We start from the raw sequence: 19,244 nt of genomic DNA on the forward strand, positions 1-19,244 counted from the left end.
TCTTACACTAGTCTATTCAAAATCAGGGAACGAAAATGTTATTTTTTGAATAATAATCTCGTTTATGCACACCCCCCCCCCCCTTTAAAATTAAAAAAAAAAAAAATCAGAAAAAGAGGCAATCTCTTCCCCTGAAGTCTTCCGTTTTGAAGACGGAAAAAGTTGTAAATTGGTAAAAACATTCTAATATATACAGTACATTTCTTTCCCTCCACTCTTGTTGGCCTTTTTTTTTCTTTCTTTTTTTTTTTTTTTTTTTACTGCACTGACAGGGGATGAAATGTTGGCCGAAATGATGTATAAAATACAACAGAGCTATCAACCAATTTACAACCTTTTCCGTCTTCGAAACAATATCGAATGGAAAGTGCACAGAGGAAGAGGATATTGCCGAAAAAATAAAATCCTATCATCATGCATGAAATAAAGCAAACGAGGATACAAAAAAACAAGAGGAAAAAATTATGAAGCCACTTGGGAGAGGAGAAGTTGAGTACTTCGACTCGTAGAGTCTTCAAAGCAACTGAAGATAGCAGCAGTCACGAGTGCAGTTTTATATTTTTTTCCTCTTGTTTTTTTGTATCCTGTTTTGAAAGAACCCAGGCAGACAAACCCCCTTTTTTTAATACCCTAAAGCAAACGAGGTTTGCATTTTCTCGACACCACAATAAAATGAAAAAGTTTCCCAGGACAAACAGGGACACGAAGAGACGGAACAACCTTAGAAGAAATCTTACTGATACAAATAAAAGGAAAGGTGGCACCTACCTGAGTTCCGCCATGAGCTCCTCACCTGCGTGTTCAACAGTCGTCACCCGGCCAACATTGAAACTCCCGCCACACTCACACCTGTATGCACCTTTCTCGCTGGGTATCCGGCACTGGAATCTTTGGGTCCAACTGACTGAAGGAAAGAATTTTGTTTAAGGTCCCGTCACACATATCGGTTATTGAAGACATTTTGTAAATGTAAAAGAAAATTCTTGAGTCTTGTCCCCAGGGAGAGTGACTTACAATTTGTAAGAAAATTAAACTTTTGACTGCTTTAGTCACCATTGAATCAATGTGTTTCTTCCAGTTTAGTTTTGAAGTAAATAGGATCCCAAGAAATTTTGTTTCCGACTTGAAAATGTTTCACGTCCTCCCCCTCCCTCAAAAAAAAAAAAAAAAAAAAAATCGTGGTAATTTGCTGGGATTATAATCCCAAACTGACTGACTTAATTAATATGTCAACAATTCAAACCGCCAGCTAAAAAACTTGCGGAGTTTTGAATACCTGGTGGAATAAATTGAAAAACATTCTTTACTCCGTCGTTTTCTGTGCATCATGGTGGACGTGTTCACTTTCTGCTTCCCCTGTCGTCTGCGCAGTGAGTTGTATCACATGACCTGACGTGTGCAAGTTGCACGGGATTTTTGATTTGTTTTGTTACTTTTAGTGGAAGAGGTAACCTGCCCCTGTCTTGAAGCTGGAGGCCTGCGAGTTTTTGTTTTATTTTATTTTTATTTTTATTTTATAGAAATCTTTTTTTAATTGAAGGAAGGCAGATGAGTCGATGACGAGTAAGAGGGAGGGGAGAGGTGGAAAAGAAGGGGGTCTGGGGGCTGGGGGGGGGGGCGACGTGTCATGCACGACAGAGAGGGAGAAGGGGGGGGGGCACAGAGAGAGAGAGAGAGAGAGAGAGAGAGAGAGAGAGAGAGAGAGAGAGAGAGAGAAATTCTCCCTTTAGCACATGCATTTTGGGGGTGTGTTTTTTTTTCTTCTTTCTTTCTTTCTTATATCTCCTCAGTGTTTGTTCAAGGAACATCATCTTTCATCTTTCTATTTCTCTCTTAAGCATTCCTCCATGAAAAAATAGAACGACCAGAAAAGTTGCTAATCATTTTTTTCCACCAGGAAAATCTGTGTCTGTTGGTCGCTAAGCTTGTGCAGGTGAGAAGAGACCTTGAGGAGCTTGGGGTTGTTTAACGCGCACAACTGGCCAACAGACACGCGCACTAACACCTCGCAATGCGCAAACCAGCACATAGGAATCTGGCAGACCAAATATACGTTGCTGACAAAACTGACTTTTGTGTGTGTAGACAAATGCCCTCAAGAGGGGAGAGAGGTGGAAAAAGATGGAGGAGGTTAGGGGTGGAAGAAGATGGAGGAGGGAAGGGGCGGAAGAAGATGAAGGAGGTTAGGGGTGGAAGAAGATGGAGGAGGGAATGGGTGGAAGAAGTTGAAGGAGGTCAGGGGTGGAAGAAGATGGAGGAGGTTATGGATAGAAGATGATGGAGGAGGGGAGGGGTAGAAGAAGATGGTGGAGGGGAGTGTGGAAGATGATGGAGGAGGTTAGGGATGGAAGATGATGGAGGAGGGGAGGGACGGAAGAAGATAGGGATGGAAGAAAATGGAGGAGGGGAGTGGTGGAAGAAGATGGAGGAGGTCAGGGGTGGAAGAAGATGGAGGAGGTTAGGGGTGGAAGAAGATGGAGGAGGTCAGGGGTGGAAGAAGATGGAGGAGGTCAGGGGTGGAAGAAGATGGAGGAGGTCAGGGGTGTACGAAGATGGAGGAGGTTAGGGGCGGAAGAAGATGGAGGAGGTTAGGGGTGGAAGAAGATGGAGGAGGGAAGGGGTGGGAGAAGTTGAAGGAGGTCAGGGGTGGAAGAAGATGGAGGAGGGGAGAGTGGAAGAAGATGGAGAAGGGGTGGTGGTGGAAGAAGATGGAGGAGGTCAGGGGGTGGAAGAAGATGGAGGAGGTCAGGGGTGGAAGAAGATGGAGGAGGTTATGGATAGAAGATGATGGAGGAGGGGAGGGGTAGAAGAAGATGGTGGAGGGGAGTGTGGAAGATGATGGAGGAGGTTAGGGATGGAAGATGATGGAGGAGGGAAGGGATGGAAGAAAATGGAGGAGGAGAGTGGAAGATGGAGGAGGCTAGGGATGGAAGAAAATGGAGGAGGGGATGGGTGGAAGAAGATGGTGGAGGGGAGGGGTGGAAGAAGGAGGAAGTTAGGGGTGGAAGAAGATGGAGGAGGGGATGGGTGGAAGGAGGAGGAGCAGAGGGTGGGATCGGGAGAAGACGGAGGGGGAGGGGGCGGCGAGGGGGTGGGGTGGGAGGGGGGGGGGGTGAGGGATCAGGGAGGAAAACGTGCACCTGAAAAAGAGACTGGACTTTGCATTTGGTACTCCAACAAAGGTTTGTGCGTGCTGTTGTGTGTGTGTGTGTGTGTGTGTGTGTTGTGGTGTGTATGAGTGAAAGAGAGAGAGAGAGAGGGGGGGGGGGAAGAGAAAGGGAGAGAAAGAGCGAGATAGTAGAGAAAGAGATAGAGAGTGTGAAAGAGAGAGAATCATAGGTGCATAGTTCTTTTTCCATGTCTCTCTCTGTCTCTCTCTCCTGTCTCCCTCGCGATGTCAATGGCAACGGCATAAAATGAACAGACCATCCATCCATCTCCCTGTTTTACACCCAGACAACTTTATACAAAACAATGTAAAATGAATGCATCCAAACTTCACTCTCTCGGAAGTGAGAGATGATCTGCACTGAACCCACACCAGCCCACGAACAGACTACTGACACACACGCACGTACAAACGAAACAGACAGGCCACATTTCTTCTCCAATTTCACAAGCAACACATCCTCACATTTTATTATCCAGAATTTTATTCATAATATCTGGTTACAGCCATATAAATACAAACATATAGTTACAACACTCATCCTATACATTGCCTCGTAAAATAATAATATTGCTTTCATACAGATGAACATTGCCACGAACCAAAAACGAGTCATATCCGAAGTCGACCTGTTAGCAACACGCGGCAAACATCCATAGAAAAAAAAGCGAGAAAAGTTTGCTGATGACGTCATTCCATTTGATGATGCAATACCAAGGCAAATAACGTCATGTGATAGGAGGCATGTCAAAGGTGGTTTGTGAAGCGAATTGATAACCTGATTTGGAACAATAGGGTCAATGAACACTTTTTATTCTGGGGAAAAAAAAATCCTCCTGTCTGTCTCTCTCAAAATGTATGGAGTGATCAAATTGCGGGTCAAGGGAAGTAAGAATCAATTATAGGTGGGGAGGCATATTTCACTGAATCTGATCAATACAAAACAAAATAAAATGATCAAGTTTGAGTCATAAGCACTGAAATTCACTTGGAAGCACTGAAAAAAAAGAAGAAAGATTAATGTGTAAATGGTTTTGAAAAACAGCTATTGGTTCTATATATCTTAAACAAATGATAACAAAAATAATATAAAATAAAATGTAGCACTAAAGAATCAAGACAAACGTCTAAATTTTTTTTGCAAAAGAACGGATTGGAATATTTTAAACCGAGCAAATAAGAGAGAGAAGGAGAGAGAGGGTCCAAGACCACAGCATATATTAAAAAAAAAAGAGAAAAGATACATTTGGAGCACATTGCAATCAATACATGGGGAAAAGTAAAAAGCACATTTTTTTGCTTTGTTCAACAAGGATCATAATTAGTCATTAAAGACACCAGAAATAACAAACGATATGTAAGAAAACAAAAGCAACAAAACCAATTAGAAAACATCTACATTTTTTTTCTGTTGCCAAGTTGAATTCATTACAAGTTTTCCAGCCAAGTTAGTACAAATGCAGGCACAAACCTGCAACTGATATATGAATTTCTTTTAAATAAAGAAAGCTTATGTGAAAATGAATTTTTACTGTGCTCTCAGCAGAAGATTATTTTGTCTGCTCTGAGTTAAATCAGTTCATATTAATTTTATTGCAAGCCAACCCAGAGGTTAAAATTGTCAGACATTATACAAACCTTTTGTTTTTATGAGGTACAGGTATTTTTTGTTGATGATTTTTGTATATCATAAAATCAAAATAATAAACTACAGATATTATGCACAAATGCTACACACTTTTCTTGATCTCTCTCTCTTTCACACACACACACACACACACACACACACACACACCTGTGACTGCTATTTAATACATTGTTCCATACTGTGTATTATACAAAACTAACTAAATACAATAATAAATAGATTTTAAAATGAAAACATACAGCCTACATCATTATTACTTAAGCACTGCAAATGAGTATCATACTATACAACATTGAGACGCTGTATTTTTTCCTGACAATGCTTTTCCTGTAATTGATTTAAATGTGTCCAGTTTATTTGTTCCTTTGCTCTTGATCATTATCACTTTGGTCCCAAATCAAAGATTTCAGTGTAAAATAAAGACTTCATGATTTTTTTTTTTTTTTTTTTAGCAATGATCCCATGACCAAACCATGACAAGCAAAACTATAATGAAAATACTAAAAGGAAGTATTCACGGTATACTCATGAACTTATTTATTCGATTATTGCTCCGAATACAAAAAAACAACAACAAAAAACAAAAGAAAACAGGCTAAGAACTATACCCCCCCCCCTCTTCCCATATGAATAGCAAACTGCCCATGCAGGCAGATGTTTATTGCTTTAGTATGAATTAATAATCTTTTCAAACATTTTTTGACAAACCACTTAAACTGCACACACAGTTCAAATCAGTTATAACAAAATGTTTCAAATAAGTTTGTTTTTTGTGTTTTTTTAAAATCTAAATAAGATGCAAAACCTGAATAAATGGATAGTAAATTACTGAGATTTATGTGTCAGTCAAAATGAAAATCAAAATGTCTTCAAAAACCAAAATGACAAGTTCAACTGAACAGAACATGTTTATAATGATCTCTAGTACTTTGAACATCAGTGGAAATACATTTTTGTTATTCCTACACTAATATAATAAATCAAAAATAACATGACACAAATCTAAACAAGCTTTACAGTTGTGTAAATATAAGTGTATCAGGTGGGGAAAGAGCTCAGAACATGTTCATTCACATTTAAGTGCTTGTGCCATTCACAATTATGCATTCTTCACCTCTGTTGTCAACACAAAAACCAGAGACATTGCACGTCAGTCTTCATCTTCTAACAAGGACTGTGCTACTGCACCTTTCTATGACAATAAAAATGTCTTCTGTTATCTAAAAGAAACAAAAACAAAGCTAGATACGAAAGCTATTTGATCCACCTCTCCTACATACCACCCCCCCCTCCCAAAACAACCAAACAACAACAAAAAAAACCCCATAACATGCCAGACCTACTATTTTTGTGTGTTTCAAATTACATATAGTTTTAATTTGTATACATATTGCATCGAGTCATACCAGAAACTACATATACCAAATAATCCATTTGTTGTGATTTCAAAACAGACTGTTAGCTTCATTGATAATGAATTCTTTACTTGTTCGTCAAAAACCAAAAGCTAGCTATATTATTTATCAAATTTTGTACATTCATACTTACATAGGAACTAGACATCAAAACCACTTGAGAAAGTTGTTAGCAAATGCATAACTACATGTACTTGATTTCTTCCCATACTTCCATATACTGCAACTATTGACTCCATACACAGCAATCACAGTACTAGACATCGGCACATCACATTTGTTCTGAATGTTGAACCCAATCACAAGATGGACATGCCATATATCTAATTTATCTATTTCCACATGAACTTTTGAACATTTCCAAACATAAAAATAATCGATACATCACTTTCTTTACGTGACTCAATTCAAAGCATACTGCAGCACATTTGTTTCAGACCGTCATAAATATGAAACGAGTGGAAATCAGGGTGTCAGGACACCACCCATCCTGAATTGTCTGCCTTCATCTGAACACACAAAAACAACAACAAACCGACAAACCCAAACCAAATCAAAACAGAGCTGGATAACCAGAAACAAGTCACGAAGTCCCTTTGTTTGTTACATGTTTTACATGCAGACAAAGGTGGATGCCTCAGCACAGTCCACCTTTGTCTAGTCTGGTCGACTGCTCAATACCTAAGTCAGCCTTTGTCTTCACTTGAACAAAATGTACGTTAAAAAAGAAGACTATGAGGATAAACATCAATGTCATTCATCAAGGGACAAAATCCTTAAAGAGAGGTGGAAGGAGTATGTCCAATGGACTGCTGTTATTTGCAATGTGCAGATGTTCCAAAGTGTTAATAAAAAAAACAACAGCAACACTGATGTTGTTTGTGATAAGTAGTTTACGTGGTTAGAAGTCTGGATGAAAAAAAACAACAAGTTTGTCAAGAAAGTGCTGGACATTAATAATGACCGTCTACCTCCTTTCCCAACATGATGGTCCACACAGTGCAGTCCACACATCGCATGGCACTGGTCAGTCACTCTCTCCTTAACACTGCCTTTCTTTGTACAGTAAACACACCGTGATCATTTTTACTCATACAAAATGATCATTTTGAAACAACCCCTCCTTTTAATGGATTTAAAAGCCGAGACAAACATTGTGGATAATAATAAGCGCCATTTGTGATATGAATCAACGTTAAACAAAGACTGAACCAATACATAATAAATATGTGGAACACAGGCAGGAGGGCCAACAGAAGGATAAATAGATTTAATCTGTTTGAGAACAATTAAAAATTCTATGAACTGATATAGCATCTGGGAGGAAAAGGTGGGTGAAGCTGGATGTGTTGGGGTTGAGAGACAGTGAAAATATGAACTTGGCCGCTACAATAATGGCAATAAAACCAGGAGGTGGACAATACTTAAAGCAAAAGATCCCATTTACAGATTAAAACATGTTATATAAAATACCAGTATAAGTATTCATCATCGAGACACAATGTGTGTTGACCTTCATTTAAGAAATTACGATTCTTCTCATACATTTCCCCACTGATATGTTGTTAGGAATTTGAAAAGTAACTGTCATATATTGACGAACAATTAACTGATAGGATTGACATGAATCACTTGACAATGCCCAAGCTTGTCATCAGAATCTCATGTCGTCAGTTTCACATACATCATGGCAGAAAGGTACATCCTGTATCTGTGTGATGACTGCATGTGTCCACCCCACCAATCTGTATCTGTGTGATGACTTCATGTGTCCACCACATCAATCTGTATCTGTGTGATGACTGCATGTGTCCACCCCACCAATCTGTATCTGTGTGATGACTGTATGTGTCCACCCCATCAATCTGTATCTGTGTGATGACTGCACGTGTCCACCCCATCAATCTGTATCTGTGTGATGACTGCACGTGTCCACCCCACCAATCTGTATCTGTGTGATGACTGCATGTGTCCACCCCACCAATCTGTATCTGTGTGATGACTGCACGTGTCCACCCCACCAATCTGTATCTGTGTGATGACTGTATGTGTCCACCCCATCAATCTGTATCTGTGTGATGACTACACATGTCCACCCCATCAATCTGTATCTGTGTGATGACTGTATGTGTCCACCCCATCAATCTGTATCTGTGTGATGACTGCACGTGTCCACCCCATCAATCTGTATCTGTGTGATGACTGTATGTGTCCACCCCATCAATCTGTATATGTGTGATGACTGCATGTGTCCACCCCATCAATCTGTATCTGTGTGATGACTGTATGTGTCCACCCCACCAATCTGTACCTGTGTGATGACTGCATGTGTCCACCCCACCAATCTGTATCTGTGTGATGACTGTATGTGTCCACCCCACCAATCTGTATCTGTGTGATGACTGCATGTGTCCACCCCACCAATCTGTATCTGTGTGATGACTGCACGTGTCCACCCCATCAATCTGTACCTGTGTGATGACTGTATGTGTCCACCCCACCAATCTGTCCAATCACTTTGTCAACAGCTGACTGCCAATAACCCTGGGGGAAGCACATTGAGGGAAAGCTGAGGGAGGGGCTGGTGAGGTCAAACTCATCACCCTTGCAGCTTATATTTTGTGCTTTGTAGCCTTCTGCACCAGCAAAATGCTTTCTCGCCTCTCAGTCTTCTTCTCAGTTTACAGGTTCAGCTGATAATATGCTGGTACACTTCCTAAAAATCAATCCCTGTTAAAATTTGGTGATTAAATCAACAGCTTTAAATAACAATATTGCTGGTGTTTTTAGCTGATCCAAATTGCAAGCATACAGAACAAAAACCATATGTATATATGTACATGTGCAAAAACATGCACGCATATGCACTCCCATTTACACACGCACACAAAAATATCCTCTGGGCCATAGTATTCTCCCCTTCTCCAATCATTACAGTGAAAGGGGAGACGATTCTGTACATTTATGTTCAAACCTCATACAGTGATGTTGAAACTGAAATGAGAACATCTTATCTTCCTCTGTCAAAGGAAAGCATACACCAGTGATTATAATTAGTGATCAATGAGTCCTTCCTTCTTCAAGTCCCAATCCATCAGTGACTATGCTGCTTGAAGAATTCTGTCATGATCAGTCCACCTGCTACAAAAAAATGGGAAGCAATTGGCTTCCAAACCAAGTTATTTTACGCAATGATTCGGCACCAGAAACATAACACTGTTCCTGGACAGATTTATATATAAAAAAAAAAAATTTAAAAATGGAACCGTCTTAACAATGCATATCATAAAGTGTTTCTCTTCCTGATCTTGGTTGAGTCTTTTGATCATCCAAACTAAAGAGATGTTCCAAACCTTCTGACTGGAAAGAAAAAATGTTTCCCCCTCCCCTCCCAACAGAGCAGCTTGATATTGAAGTATGATGTGTCATCTCAAGTTGACAGATGGTAATAATCTTTAAAAAAAAAAAAAGAAAGAAAAAAAAAAAGAAGAAAAAAAAGGAGATGTATAAAAAGCAATGCTGACTAAGATTCAGGTGTACAATTCTATCATCCTCATCTTGAGAGGGGTTCCAAAGCCAGTCAGTCACTTAACATACTGCTCATACTTCCACACTAAAGGGGGAAAAAAAATCCATGCTGACATACACTTCTCATTCTTCCAGTCTCCTATTTCCTCAGCAAAGCACCCCCTCAGTACCTACAAAACTTCACACGAACCCAGTCTTGCTGGTGTGTGGCATGCTGAGAAGATGAGCTAAAGAGAAGAAACTACTGCAATAGCTGAACCTTTGTCTCAACACCAACAAATCTCTCCACTGTCACAAGAAACTGGTGTGGTTCTAACTCTGCAAAGCAGGATCGCACAAGCAATGTTTGCAACACTAAGTTTGCTGAATGAAGAACATTCCTAAATCCATGCAGAAATATTCTTAACGCTATGTGAACTTAGCGCCGCAAACATTGCTCATGCAACTCGGCACAGGGGTTGGGGTGGGTGGGAGAGGAGGAGTGGAGCAGGCTGGAGAAGTGTGCGGAGTTATGTTTCCTGTCGCTGGATGCGGAGTTGGACCTCTCCGTCGTCGAGGAACTTGAGGTGGTTCCAGGCCTCGTAGTGCCGCATGGTGGTGAAGTCCACTCCGTTCACCGCCAGGATCTCATCCCCCACCTTCAGGTGACCACACTTCTCGGCCGGCCCTCCTGTGTGTCCAGGAAGAGAGAGAGAGAGAGAGAGAGATGGTTTGTTGTGGTGAAGTCATGCTGTTTATCATCTGGTGTATAAGTATGTGTGCATACACATACAAACACATGCACACACACACACACACTCACAAAGAAGCTCATGGCATAAACATGAATGTGCGCCCACACACACACATGAGCTCATACACACAGAAAGCTCATACACATACACTAACACACACACACACATGCACGCTAAAATAAAATGTGATTCTGATTTGTACACACAAGTGTTCAATGAAGCCAAGTTGTTTGGCACCACGCATGCGTGCGTGCACACACATCTCACACTAGTTTTTCTGTTTGTTTGTATGTTTTTGCTACAGAGCATGTACCATGTGCTTGTCTTCTGCTTGCCCACTTTCCTGTCTGCCGATCTGACCAGTCCAGCTACCAGTTCCAGTTTAAAATATGGGTGGATGCCTTTATGTCTTTCCATTCATCTTTCTGTCTCTCTCCTTCCATCTCTCTCTTTTTCTCTCACAAACACAATCTCTCCACTTCTCTTTCTCCCTCCCTCCCTCTCTCTCCTTCCATCTCTCTCTCTCTCCTTCCATCTCGCACTCTCTCTCTCCCTCAACTTCCATCTCGCTCTCTCTCTCTCTCTCTCTACTTCAATCTCTCTCTTTCACAAACACAATCTCTTCACTCCTCTTTCTCCCTCCCTCCCTCTCTCTCCTTCCATCTCTCTCTCTCTCCTTCCATCTCTCTCTCTCTCTCCCTCAACTTCCATCTCTCTCTCTCTTTCACAAACACAATCTCTTCACTCCTCTTTCTCCCTCCATCTCTCTCTTGCCTCCTCTTTATCTCTTCACTTTTTTTTCTTTTTCACACACACACACAATCTCTTCAGCTCTCTTTCTTCTGCCATCTCTCTTGCACTCTCCCTCTCTGTGTGTCTCTCCACCCCCCACTCCCCCCATGCAATCTCTTCACCTCACTTTCTCCTTCCATCTCTCTGTCATCATCCCCTCTCTCTGTCTCCCCCCCCCACCCCCCTCACCACACAATCTCTTCACCTCACTTTCTCCTTCCATCTCTCTTTCATCATCCCCTCTCTCTGTCTCTCCCTCCCAGACCACTGACCTCTGAAGATCCGCTTGATGAGGATGGGGAGGTCCCCTTTGGGAGAGGCCTTGCCCCCCTCCAGACAGAAGCCCACTCCCGTGGCCCCCTTCACCATGATGACGTCGTACACCCCCGGCCTCACCAGCACCGCGGGGGTGGAGGAGGTGGGGGTGGACACCGAGCGTGGGGACTCAGAGTTCGAGTCCGACTCTGAGCTTCTGTCCTCTGCAAACAGGAACGTTGTACTGTATTACTCTTTTAAGTCACAACAGATTTCTCTGTGTGAAATTCGTCGCTACGCTGAGAGCGTGACCCTTTTTTGTGGGGGCCGGGGTGTGTGTGTGTGTGTGTGTGTGTGTGTGTGTGTGTGTGTGTGTGTGTGTGTGTTATTTTTTCCTGTCTGCAATTCTATTTGTTTTACTAACGAAGTGGATCTTTCTACAGAGGGGGGACCTCGGTTTATCGTCTCATCCGAAACACTAGCGTCCAGACCATCTCTCAAGGTCTAGTGGAGGGGGACATAATACTGGTGACTATGGGATTCGAACCAAAGTGCTCAGATTCTCTTGCCTCCTAGGACGTGTTACCTCTTGGCCATGTTTGGGACTGGAGATTAATGACAAAGATGGTTCATATTTGATCAAGTTGATCTTTTCACATTATTTTGGTTTTTCCACTGGTTTTAACAACTGTCGGCTATTCCGCCCTGAAAATGGCTCTTTGCGGTTGGTTTGGCCATTGGTAACATGATCTGGTTTGATTTCAGCTCGGGACCAACCCTACAAACTAACCAAAGTTAACTTGTTTTCAACCTTCCAAGCTGACTAAAGCAGAGAGCTGGACCAAATAGTTACAAATGCTGATAATTGACTGCGTTTTGCGATCTGACCAGTGCCAACCAGTCAACCAGTGAAGCATCAAAATACTCCACACCCAAGAAAACGATCCACCTTTGCTTTTGTTCTGTTCTGTTTTTTCATTGATCAACTTCAAGTGATGCTGTCCATTTGCAAACATTTTTTTTCTTCAAAATTTACATATTTACATTACCACAGATATTCATAGTGAGAGTAAAGAGAACAGCAACAACAAAACACACACTAACACAAACACACCTATCCCCAACACACACACACACACACACACACACCTATCCCCAACACAAAAATATACAAACACACACACACACAAACACACACGCCTGTCCTCAACTCACACACTCCAACCACCCACCCTCCCACACACCTATCCCCAACACACCCACACACAGACAAACACCTGTTCCCAACACACACACACACACACAATAACACCTATCCCCAACACACACAGACACACACACCTATCCCCAAAACACACACACACACACAGACACTCACCCACCCACCCACACACAAACACCTATCCCCAACACACACACACACACACAAACACACACACACACACACACACACACATACAAAGCGCCACAGTTACCTTGCAGTCTGGCCAGCGAGGACGGCAGCCGGACGCCGCGTGCAGTGAGCAGGACGCCCTTGGGCCCGGTGCTCTCCAGCTGTGACTGTACCTGGGCCGGGCGCCGGTTCTTCAGAGTGCGCCCATCCACGAACATCAGCAGGTCCCCCTCCTGCACTGGACTCTCCTTGCTGTGCACGCGGGTCACCTGGAGGGGAGAGGGGGAGAGGAGGGGGGAAGATTCAATTGACATGGCAAGGTGAAGGCTGCGTTTTGCTAACGCTGGTGGTGTAGTAGGTTGGGGTTAGGTTGAGTGGGTTGTGTGTGTGTGTGTGTGTGTGTGTGTGTGTGTGTGAGGAGGGGGGGGGGGACGGGGGGAGCGAGGGGGGGGGTAGGTATGTGTGTGTGTGTGTGTGTGTGTGTGTGTGTGTGCGCGCGCGCGTGAATTTCTCATGTCGAGATACTAAAGTATTCTCTATTTGTATCTGTGTGTCTGCCTGCGTGTGTTTGCACGTGTTCCCTCATTTATGAATGTTTATGAGCAGGCGCACTTGTCTATTTTACACGTCTCTGATAATGCACACGTTCATATGTGCACAAAGAACGGGTGCTTGAATGTGTGAGTGAATGTGTGAGTGAATGTGCCAACGCGCACAACCACACACCTACACACATACCCACAAACACCCCCCCCCCCACACACACACACACATACTTACGCGTACATGTCCATAACAAAAACACTACGAACTAAACAAACACAAATTTGTAAAGCAAAAACAACATTCGTCATCTCCACCTGTCCTTACAAAGCAAGCACACACACACACACACACACACACACACACACACACACACACACACAAACTCCTTCCAGCCCGAACTCACAACAAACATATCAATCAAACGACACCCTTCACTCACACCATTGAACCCAACCACCACCAACACCACCCACAGACACATCAATCCTCCCCCCAAGCCCCTAAACGCCAGCGTCCCCGCCATGTGAGTATCCCACTAACCCCACCCCCACTCCCCCACCTCCACCCCGCCCCCACAACATCAATCCTTCCGGGAGCCCCCGAACGCCATGCAAGTCCCCAACTAGCCCAGTCCACTCGCCCCTCAACGCCCACCCCCCCACACACACACAGAACCACCCACACCCACCTGCACAAGGTAGTCGGGTCTCTGGGCGACCTCCAGGCTGAGGGTCCTGCCGGTCAGGCCCCGGGCGGACACCACCCTCACCTCAACCCCGTCCACCAGCAGCCCCGCCCCGTCCAGGTCTCCGTTGGCCTCAGCCACCATGGCCCGCAGGTCCCCGGGAGACAGGGAGGACACCTGCCGGAGCACGCCCCGCCCCACCCTCACCTCCGAGTCCTTCTCGCCGTGCAGGAAGAGGCTGCCGCTCTGATCCAGGATGTACCACTTGCGCCGGCTCTTCACCGTGGCAGAGTGCGAGTCCGGGTCGTCGTCTTCGTCGTTGTCTTCGGGTGACTGTGGTGACGGTTGCGATGGTGAGGGTGGCTGTGGTGGCGGGTCTGTTAAGGGAAGGCGGGGGACGTCTGGGGTCTGTTGCTTGTTGACGGTGGTGTTTACACTGTTGACACCGCCCTTTTTGACGCTGACGCTGTTGCTGGGAGTGTCCGCGTTGGAACTTTCCGCAGCTTTGAGAGCGTTTCTTGATTGCACGTGCTCCGCCGGTTTCTGAACACATGCCGACCCCTGTGCGGAGTGCCGATGTCTGTCCGCACTGTTCTGAGCCTCGACTTCAGCTGGGGCGGTCTGAGTAGGAGCGGGGCGGGAGGAGGGAGAGAGCGAACGAGGGGAGATAGGCGGGGGCGCTTTAGAACGGGGGGAGGGAAGGGGCGACGACTTTGAGGCAGGGACGTGACTCATCCCCACTCCCACCTCCTCCGTCTCTTTCAGGAGAGAGGCCGGCAGCTCCTCAGGGGTGACGGCGGTGTCGAAGAGCGAGGATGAGTCCCCCTGGCTGGTGGGCGACTCATCGTGGGAGAACCGCAGCCCGTCCTCGGACATGTCTTCGTCCTGCACGCCTGAGTCCTGGGACAGCGTGTCGCTCACCGGGGGGTGCTCCTCCTGGGCCTTGTCCGCCACGTCCCCTGCAGGGGGCAGGGTCTGGGTGGGGGAGTGGAAAGATATCAGCACGTCAGAGTCTCTCACAGCTTCCTCCTTGTCGTCCGCCCCCTCCGTCCTTGGCTCTGGCTCCAACAGGTTCTGCCCCAGCGGCAAAGCCAAGTCCCGAGCAGCTGTGTCGGCGCTTACAGTTTCTTGGATCTCCACCTCAACGTCTTCGGATTCTACAACGTCAGAGTGGCGGGGCTGCCTCCTGGGGGTGACCTGAGGGCTGCCAGTGTCTGGTAGCGACCGGGGGGAGGACGTGGCTGAGGCGCCGCTCTGTGAAGGCAGCATCCCCACCAGGTCCTCTGCCGCCATCACCGGCTGCACGGCGCTCCTCAGAATGAGGGGAGGGGGAGGGGCGCCGGGTAAGGGGGGTGGTTCTTCACTGGGGAGGGGGGGAGGGGCCCCGTCATCCTCCTCCTCCACCTCCTGAACCTTCTCCTGTCTGGGCCTGGAGGCCACGTCCTTGATGGCGTTGGAGATGACGGTGTGCACGATGGTGGATGCTTGGTGCCGGAAGACGACCTCGTGGGCCAGGTCCACGGGCACGGCACTGTCCTCGGGAGGGTAGTCGTCCTCCGTCACCGGAGCCGCCTTCTCCCCTTCTGCCGGACACACCCGGTGACCCGGCACCCGTGGAGAAGGTGGGCCGGCAGTGTCCTCCTCGGGGTAAGCGTCCGCCGCTTCTTCCTCCACCAGTCTTGGTTTCCGCGGCTTTCGCTGTGGCTCCGGTGGTGGCTCGTGTTGTGGCTGCTCTGAAGACTCATCGTTTGCTTTGATTTCTGTTTCAGTTTTAACCTGGTCGACCAGGGTCTGAGTATGACGGCCTGGTTTTTCTGACTCCTCTGCTTTCGTTTCTGATTTGCCTTCAGGACCTAACTGCTGAAGCTGGGCGTCTGTCTTCTCCACCTTTTCTTCTTCTTCAGCCTTGTCGGCTTTGTCAGCAGGTGATGATTCAGCGGCCCCTGCAGTAACCGCAGTGGAGTCTTCTTCAACTGGTGCCAGCCTTTCACGTGCAGTCTCTGCGGCAGGGGTCAGACTGGGACCATCCTCTGCTTTCTGTGAAGGGACGCTGGCTTTTTCAGTAACTGCGTCAGGCTTCTCCAATGATTCTTCACCGGGAGACTTCTTCTCCCCACCGACACCACCGTCCTCCTTCCGTTCCGATGCAGAGGCTGGATCCTGAGTGGAGCGTTCTGAAGATTTCATGGTGGCCGCCACCTTGCCGACGCTCCTGTTCCTAAGGAGGTCCAGGGACACGCTGTTGGACACCTTGGGCAGCTCCTCGTCAGAGTCAAAGGTGTGCTTGTCCGACAGCAGGTCATCAAACTTCTTCATCGTGGACTCCAGGTGCTCGGGGTGCTCTGTGGTGGTGGAGGAGGTGGAGGAGGAGCCATAGCGGGGGCTGTGGTGCAGGGAGGACGACGTGAAGATCATCCTCGGGGTGTGCGTGTCCCCGGACTGAGGCGACCAGGACGCGTGCTTCCGTGACGTCACCTCCCTGGCGCTGGAAGGCTGTGACCTGTACGTAACGTCAGAGGTGTCTGCCGCATCCTTGTCAGTGCCCCCTCTGTCCTCCCGCTGCTCCCTGGAGGCGATGACGGAGCGGAGGGAGGAGGGGCCCTGGCGGGGTCTGAGGGAGGACGGGAGGCGGGGAGAGGCCTTGTCCCGGTCCTCCCCGTCCTGCCACGGGGCCGGGCCTCCTCTGGCGGGGGTCTGCTGGTGGGGGTGGCGGAGGTGGGACAGGGAGCTGGGCTTGGTCAGCTGCAGTGAAGAGGAGGAGGAGGGGGTCCCCGAGAACTGCACCGGGGTGCTCCTCCGCCGCTCGCCGGGCGGGAGGAGGGCGCTGTTGAGGCGTTTCCCCCCCTCCCCCTCCGTTACTCCCCCACCACCACCCACCCCCACTGACACCCTCCTCATCACCACCTCGGACTTGCCGGACGGTTCCGAGTCCTGGGCACGGTTGAAGGAGCTGACCACTGACGACACGGGCCGGGACGACTTGGTGGGTCTGGTCAGCGGAGACACTGGCTTCACCTCTGTCGCCTTCCTCTCGAACATTCGCGCGGCGGACGACACGAACTTGCGGCTCTGGGCCGGATCTTCCGAGGCGGGTGGCCCGGGGTCGGCAAAGTCCTTCAGCTTGGAGGACACCAAGGTGGGTGAGGGCAGGTCCTTAGGCGCGTCGTCCGAGTGCCCAGAGGAGTAGGACTTGTCGGAGTTGACGGAGGAGGTGCGCTTGGGTTTGGGGGCGACAGGGGGAGGGACCTTGGCGGACTTGGCAGCCACTGGCGGGGATGGAGCCGCGTGGGACACGTGTGATGACTGTGCCTGAACGACCTCCTGTACTGCTGCACTCCGTTCTTCAGGCTTCTTCACTGCAACGTCTTCAGCATGTCCTCTAGAAGTGAGCGCTGTGTCCATACTGTCCTGCAAGTCTCCAGACGAAGACGTGGATGTAACCCTGGGGCTGGGGACAGGGCCCAGGTTCTTGGCGGCGGCGGCGAAGACCGGGACGTCCTCAAGGTCCCCGCCATGCCCTGAAGCAGTTCTGGACACCTTCAGCACGGGATCAAGGTCAGATGCAGGGTGCTTAGAAGAACTCTCCTGAAACTTACCCTCGTCCTTCTCTGTCACCTCAGGTGGGGGACTGACGGGAGGGGGAGGAGGTTGAGGCAGGTCGTCATCCCGCCCTGAAGGTCGTCGTGAGGCGGCCGCCACGAGCTCGCTGACCGTCAGAGGGCGCTCGGGTTTTCTGGGCGTGACCTCCGCTGGGGGCTCTTCGGCTCTGGGGCTGCCCTTCGGGGTGGTGGAGAGGGAGGTGGGCAGCACGCGCTGCCTAGGGGTGGGCTTGGGAGGGGTGGGGGTGTCCGGGGTGTACACCTGCGTGGAGCGAGGGCTGAGAGCTTTGGACAGCTTGCGCATGGACATCTCGTCGTCGTCGTCGTCCTCTTCCACGTCAACGGTCAGTGGCTCTCCGCTGTGGGCTGGGGCGGTGTGTGGTGGTGGTGTTGGGTGGGGGCTGAGGGAGGGAGGCTGGCCATCAGTGGAGGGGGAGAAGGGCTGGGGGGACAGCCTCACGCCATACTGACTGAAGGAGCCTGCCGACCGCGGGGAACTGCTGTCGCCTGCTCCTGTCACTTCTGCACTGTCAGCTTCTGCAACAAAGTGAGGTGTTGTGACTTATTGGTTGTCGTTTTTTTTTTGTTTTTTTTTTTAATTGTTTGTTTCTTTTTTGTGGTCTTTGCTGCATACAATGTTGTAGTTGTAGGCGTTGTCTACTATAATGAGAATGTCGAGCAAATGATGAAATGACCGTTGCTGAACTGTTTCTGTTGCTGTTGCTGCTCTAATTCGTTGTTGTTATGAAAGCCATAGCTGTTTGATTATCTGACATGATCATTTGTAGACTGACTGGCTACATTTCACACAAAGAAAGGCGGTGTATCACAGATGGGTCACCCACTGGAACGAGAAATACAGTTTTTGAGCACACAGACATTTAACACTTCCACTGCTGCTGATGAGTACGCTCGTCAGTGAAGGGCTGTCACCCCACTGAGACAGGGCTTACAGGTCAGGATGTCAGTGAAGGGCTGTCACCCCACTGAGACAGGGCTTACAGGTCAGAATGTCAGTGAAGGACTGTCACCCCACTGAGACAGGGCTTACAGGTCAGGATGTCAGTGAAGGACTGTCACCCCACTGAGACAGGGCTTACAGGTCAGGATGTCAGTGAAGGGCCGTCACCCCACTGAGACAGGGCTTACAGGTCAGAATGTCAGTGAAGGACTGTCACCCCACTGAGACAGGGCTTACAGGTCAGGATGTCAGTGAAGGACTGTCACCCCACTGAGACAGGGCTTACAGGTCAGGATGTCAGTGAAGGGCTGTCCCCCCACTGAGACAGGGTTTACATGTCAGGATGTCAGTGAAGGACTGTCCCCCCACTGAGACAGGGTTTACATGTCAGGATGTCAGTGAAGGACTGTCCCCCCACTGAGACAGGGTTTACATGTCAGGATGTCAGTCACCCTTCTCTGTATGGACTTCTTCCTCTTTGAACTCCATTTTTTCCCCTTTATCAACAAAATCAACGAC

General features: G+C 47.6%; 1 protein-coding gene across 3 annotated transcripts in view; it reads right to left on the reverse strand.

The window, feature by feature from the left end:
* Positions 1 to 3,639: 3,639 nt before the first annotated feature.
* LOC143297395 (uncharacterized) overlaps positions 3,640 to 19,244 on the reverse strand; it is a 132,279-nt gene continuing 116,674 nt past the window's right edge. For 2 of the 3 annotated variants that reach the window (XM_076609728.1, XM_076609727.1), the window contains exons 5-8: positions 14,169 to 18,301; positions 13,017 to 13,203; positions 11,559 to 11,765; positions 3,640 to 10,430 (exon numbers count right to left, since the gene is read on the reverse strand). In XM_076609728.1, coding sequence (XP_076465843.1) covers positions 10,270 to 10,430; positions 11,559 to 11,765; positions 13,017 to 13,203; positions 14,169 to 18,301 — 4,688 coding nt within the window. In that variant the 3' untranslated portion in view covers positions 3,640 to 10,269. The remainder of the gene's footprint in view (positions 10,431 to 11,558; positions 11,766 to 13,016; positions 13,204 to 14,168; positions 18,302 to 19,244) is intronic. The other variant, XR_013057264.1, reaches the window with a different exon arrangement.

The sequence above is a fragment of the Babylonia areolata genome, chromosome 22 (genome assembly GCF_041734735.1).
Source record: "Babylonia areolata isolate BAREFJ2019XMU chromosome 22, ASM4173473v1, whole genome shotgun sequence".
NCBI classification, from domain to species: Eukaryota; Metazoa; Mollusca; class Gastropoda; order Neogastropoda; family Buccinidae; genus Babylonia; species Babylonia areolata.